The sequence below is a fragment of the Pyrus communis genome, chromosome 2 (genome assembly GCF_963583255.1).
Source record: "Pyrus communis chromosome 2, drPyrComm1.1, whole genome shotgun sequence".
Lineage (NCBI taxonomy): Eukaryota > Viridiplantae > Streptophyta > Magnoliopsida > Rosales > Rosaceae > Pyrus > Pyrus communis.
The window spans coordinates 34,831,238-34,836,628 of record NC_084804.1 but is presented as its reverse complement, the minus strand read 5'-3'; the positions used below and the strand labels follow the sequence as shown (position 1 = coordinate 34,836,628).

General features: G+C 35.0%; 1 protein-coding gene across 1 annotated transcript; it reads right to left on the bottom strand.

Annotated features, from left to right (window-relative positions):
- Positions 1-3,082: 3,082 nt before the first annotated feature.
- LOC137727148 (transcription factor MYB44-like) lies at positions 3,083-4,749 on the bottom strand. Its single transcript, XM_068466086.1, has 2 exons — positions 4,437-4,749; positions 3,083-4,144 (listed from the first exon to the last, which is right to left on the bottom strand). The coding sequence occupies exons 1-2, from the start codon at positions 4,582-4,584 to the stop codon at positions 3,234-3,236; spliced, it is 1,059 nt and encodes a 352-aa protein (XP_068322187.1). The 5' UTR covers positions 4,585-4,749; the 3' UTR covers positions 3,083-3,233.
- Positions 4,750-5,391: the final 642 nt, after the last annotated feature.

The following is a 5,391-nucleotide window of genomic DNA, read 5'->3' as shown; positions in this document are numbered from 1 at the left end:
AAATGAGTACTTCTTTAGGTGAGTTGAATAACTCAGAAAAGTATAGAAATTACTTCTTATACCGCTTAGGAAAGAGGAAATGGTTGTAGCTTTGAAAAAGATGAAGCATAGAAAAGTAGTGAGTCTTGACATATACCGATCGAAGTGAAGATCTTGAGAGATACAATATAGCATGGCTCATAATCATTTTCAATAAGTTTTGAAAAGGAAGAAGATGTCAAACAAGTGGCACAAAAGCACTTAGGTGCTTATCTACAAGAATAAGGACCGACATACAAAGTGGCATGAACTATAAGGATATTAAGTTAATGATTCATAGAATAAAACTTTGGGAGAGACTAATTAAGCATAGAAGGCATGAGACACGGGTCTCAAATAATCTATTTCGGTTTCATGCTAGAGCGCTCGACTATAGAGGCAATCTATCTTCTACGAAGATCGATGGAACGATATAGAGATATGCAAAAAGATTTGCAAATGGTCTTTATAAATTGAAAAAAAAAAAAAAACGTATAATAGGGTCCCAAGAGAAATCCTTGGGCAGATTCTAGAGAAGAAATGAGTATGACTTAGATATGCTCTTCGCCTTTGCAGCTCTTCATGAAGAAGTAGTTGTGGCATCTTTATTAGCTAGTGAACTAGCCGCTCTTGTCGCAACTAGTTCATTTAGGGTAGCTCTTTTAGTTCGTTAGCTAGTGTCATTGGTCTTAACATATATCCAAGCAATAAAGGATATGTATGATGAAGCAAAGGCTGCAGTAAGAACTCATCAGGGATAAACTAAAAGCTTTCCCATAACTATAAGGTTACACCAAGGCTCAGCTTTAAGTCTTTTGCATTGGTAATGGATGAGTTAATGAGACATATTCAAGATGTTATCCCTTCGTGTATGCTTTTCATAAATGATATATTATTGATAGATGAAACAGATGAGTAAGTAAATGTCATGCTTAACTTTTGGCGGAAAGTGTTTGAATCTAAAGGTTTTCACCTAAGTAGGTCAAAGACAAAGTATATGGAGTGCAAGTTCAGTGGGAATAGAGGTCCAAATGATATAGAGATGAGGATTAGAGACCAAGAAGTACCATATAGTGAACACTTTTAGGATTTGAGACCAAGAAGTACCATAGAGCGAACACCTTTGTTATCTTAGATCTATCTTGCAAAAGAACAAAAAATTGGATGGAAATGTTAACCATATAATACAAGCTGGATGAATGAAGTGGAAAAGCGCATCGGGTGTGTCATGTGACCTTCGCATGACACTAAAGCTCAAGGAGAAAATTATATGACGGCAATAAGACCAGTAATGCTTTATGACACTGAAAGTTGGATGGTCAAGCATCATCACGTGCAAAAAATGAGTTTAACGGAGATGAAAATGCTTCATTGGATGTGTAGGCACATGAGAAATGACAAAATTAAGAATGAGGATATCCAAAGTAAAGTAGGAATGGCCGCAATTGAAGCTAAGATGAGATAAAATTGGTTAAGGTAGTTTGGACATGTGAAACGAAAATCTACAAATGTTTTAGTTAAAAAATGTGATAATGAGACAGAGGCTTAGGACAAAAGGAGTAGAGGAAGACCTAGGAACACTTGAACATAGAATTTAAGAATAGATATAGTGTACTTGGAGCTAACGGAAAATTTGATACAAAACTGAGCGTGGCATTCTAGGATTTATACAATTAACCTCATTTAGTGGGATAAAACTTGTTTATTATTGTTGTTGTTTGTTTTATGCTTCATCTTCAAACTTAAACCTCCGCTTGTACTAAATAAATAAATAAACAAAATGATTGACAAAATAGGAATTTCCCAAGGTAAGTCGTACAAGTCAATCATTCATCATCTAGATACCATGGAGTAGACCAAAATATGGCTTAGTCAAATATGGCGGTCGTTCTTGATTCAGTGAATATATCATGAGAAGAAAACGAATTATTGGACATATAAGTTTTTTAGGTTAGAGTGTTACTGGATATATAAAAATGATACACACTGATATAATTTCGCCTCCGTATATATTATGTTAAAGTATTATTTGTTAAAAAATGTAACAGTAAGGAGTCAGTTTTGTGTGTTTAAATTGTTTTATTGTTCATTTTATAAGCTTTTGATGATAGCATACCTGGAAGCAATTAAGAAAAAGGCAAAAAAACACAATGTAAGTAAAATAAATAAATAAAATGCAGAAGGTTATTGATAAAATGGTTTTCAGCAACACCTATGCAAAATGAGACTACACCCCGGGGAAAAAGAATAAAAAAGAAGAGTTCCTATTTATTTATATGTCGCATGTCCACAAATCCAGACATTTCTTACTGAAACTTTGAGACAAAATAAATACAGTTCAAGTCTTCATTGGCAATTCGTGCATCACATCACTTGTATACAATGATAGTTAAGGATTTCAAATTTTCTTTTGATAGCTGTTTTTAGTGACAGCATGCATTATATATGGCTTACTTGTTGCCTGTATGAATATTGGATATTAATTCCAAAGAATGACGTTAACCCTTTGAATTCACAAGATAAAATATGAGAGAAAAAAAAAATGGACAAAATAAGTTAAAGGGTAAATGTATAAGGTTTGCAACTTGCCTTAGAGTTGCCCTGAAAGGAAGTTCCAAGAAAAATGACTCTAGATGCACTGAACTACTTTTATGGGAAGTATGACTTGGAATTTCCTAGGGATTTCTCTAAAAGGGATTTTCGATGCTCTAAGTTAGACTATCTTAAGATAGGAAAAGATGCAGGTTCCAGGTGCTCGCACTGTTTGACAACCATGAAAATTGCATTATATATGGTGATGAACATCAATGTCATATGCCAAAAATGTAATACATACAGCTATGAACTGCTGCTTGAATGGAGTACTTAAAGCCTACATTTCATTGAAAAATTTAAAATGATGATCCTTTTGCTATCTGGCATTGATTAAAATGAGACAAATAGCAGAGAAAATTATCAACAACTTTTTTATTATTAAGGACAACATATATTAAATATTTGATTCTTAAAAACCTCAACCCTAGAGAACTAATTTGAGTACTAGCAACTACATACCGGTGGCGGGTGTCCCTAAATACAAGAACTAGGGTAAGTATCACCGGTCATAATATATTAACTTGCTATAATATATCCTAAATATCTGCATGCCCTCCCTTTTGAAAATACAATAATATAAAAAAATATTAAATTAAATTTCCATAGTTTGGGCATGATTATTAAGAAGAGATCCCCACACCAAGAAAATCTATGAAGGGAGTTTCCTTGTGATGATCGATAGACACGTGATCTTGAGGATCATGGTCATCAAATTTAGTAGTTGTAGCTGCAACCCTCCACTTTGGCAACGTTGATGCATTCTCATAAAGATTAGGCAACACTTCCTTGAACGTACTTCCGTGTTGATCCTGACGATTAATATGATGGTCGGCAAGATTACTGGGGCACCCAAAAGGACTACTGTAAGTTGGACGCCCAAATGCATTACTAGAAGAACCTCTATAGCAACCATACAGGAATGAGGAAGTCGGATTATGTCTACGATGAACGAGTTGAGGATGCGAACCTTTCGAGAGCTCAGAAATCGTATAATTAGAACTACTATTGTTGATGTATTCTCTTCTTTCTCTTCCCAATAAATCCACTGAAGATGATGACTTGTTTGATGTTGTTGGCATTGAAGCAAAGTTCCAATTATAAGGAAGGGAGCTAGTAGGCCTTGAATCCATGAACATTGCCCTATCTTTATTCAGGTTTTGGAATTCAAAGAACTTAGTACTAATATTATTCGGACCAAACCCGATTGATGATCCTTGAGATCTTAATTTCCTGCCTGCATCAAAATTGTTAGAAATTGAGGAGGAATTTGGTGAGTGATCGTTAAAGAAATCTTGGAAACTTTTCTTCCCACAAACTTTGGACTGTTCTCTTTGCCTTCTTGCCATTATAACATGCCAATGATTCTTCACAGCATTATCAGTCCGACCGGGAAAAAGCCTTGCTATCAGCGCCCACTTGTTTCCATGAATGCGATGTGCTGCCAGAAGCCTCTCTTCCTCTTCCTCGCTGAACGGCCTTCGGTTGATTCTCGGGTCTAGCTGATTAAACCACCTCAATCTACAACTCTTTCCTATCAAAGATTAATTAAAATATAAAAAATTAGGTAACAGGGTGGGTAAAATTAAAGCATGTGTATATATCATCTCCCAAATTGTGTGTGTATATGAGCAAGCGTGTATTTTCATATTAATTCATTAAGTCGTAAGACGCTCATGGTCTAAATTAATTAAAGAGAATATTAGGTTACAGAGCTGGTTAAGAAAAAAAATCCAAGATTGTTTTCCCAAACCAACACAACAACAATTAAGCACAAACACACAACAAACACAAAACAACACACAAACACATGGTGAGGTTTATACCTGATCTTCCTTGAAGCTTCTCAGCAATAGAGTTCCAGTTCTGTGCACCGTATTGCTCGACAAGTTGCCGGAGTTTTTCATCCTCGGCAGGCCTCCAATGTCCTCGTGGGCAACCTGTACTCTTTGCTTCATCCCCATAATCCTCCATGTAAACGGTCTTTAATTTAATGCTTAGCTATTATATGACAGTTGTTCTTCTAGGACATGATGATCAATTACACCGCCACAGGGAAGTTCATAGCAGCTGCGAGCCCACAAAGATATATAGAGAAAAGAAAATATTGCAGAACAAAGAGGAATAAAGTGAGGGGTCGGTTTAGGGTTATGGATGGGCAGTCACTTTTGTTGGTTTTACACGACACATTAATCCTCTATATCTACATGAAACCTGTAGAGCCAAATGAGCCTTTTCTTGTTATGTCATTGGCTTACAATTAAACTTTACCCTCATATTCCCAACTGTTTATCTCTCCCTCTCATACACGCACACACATATTTAATTATTTATTTATTTAAACATGCACATATATACTTAATCGACTGAACCATGTTAATCAAGACCTAAAGTTTTGGGCAGCTTATAGTTTTAATAAAAGGGACATTTCTCCTAGTGCAGGGAATATGGTAATAAACATTTTAGACAAAGCATAGTTTACCACCAATATTACCGATTTATTCTCATCTTAACCACTTATTATTGGATGTGGGGTAAGTTTTGTCATAAAAGGCCTTGGTGTTATCTCTCCGATGTGAGACTCATATGGCTTCCATTCTATTTTTAAACTATTATTAAGGAAAAATTTGGTTGTGGTCCCTAGTTTACCAAAATCTTAGACTCAAATTTTATTAATTTGAATTAATACTTTGATTGAAGGAGAAAATATTGAATTTCACTATTAATTAAGAAATTTAATAACGAAAATTTATAATTCTTCTCTAAAATCATGCAAAGATT

Excerpts from the sequence above, each read along its gene's own strand:
- LOC137727148 (XM_068466086.1), bottom strand. The coding sequence starts at position 4,584 with ATGGAGGATTATGGGGATGAAGCAAAGAGTACAGGTTGCCCACGAGGA. Across the intron at positions 4,145-4,436 it reads GAAGCTTCAAGGAAGATCAG|GAAAGAGTTGTAGATTGAGG; the intron begins GTATAAACCTCA and ends AATCTTTGATAG.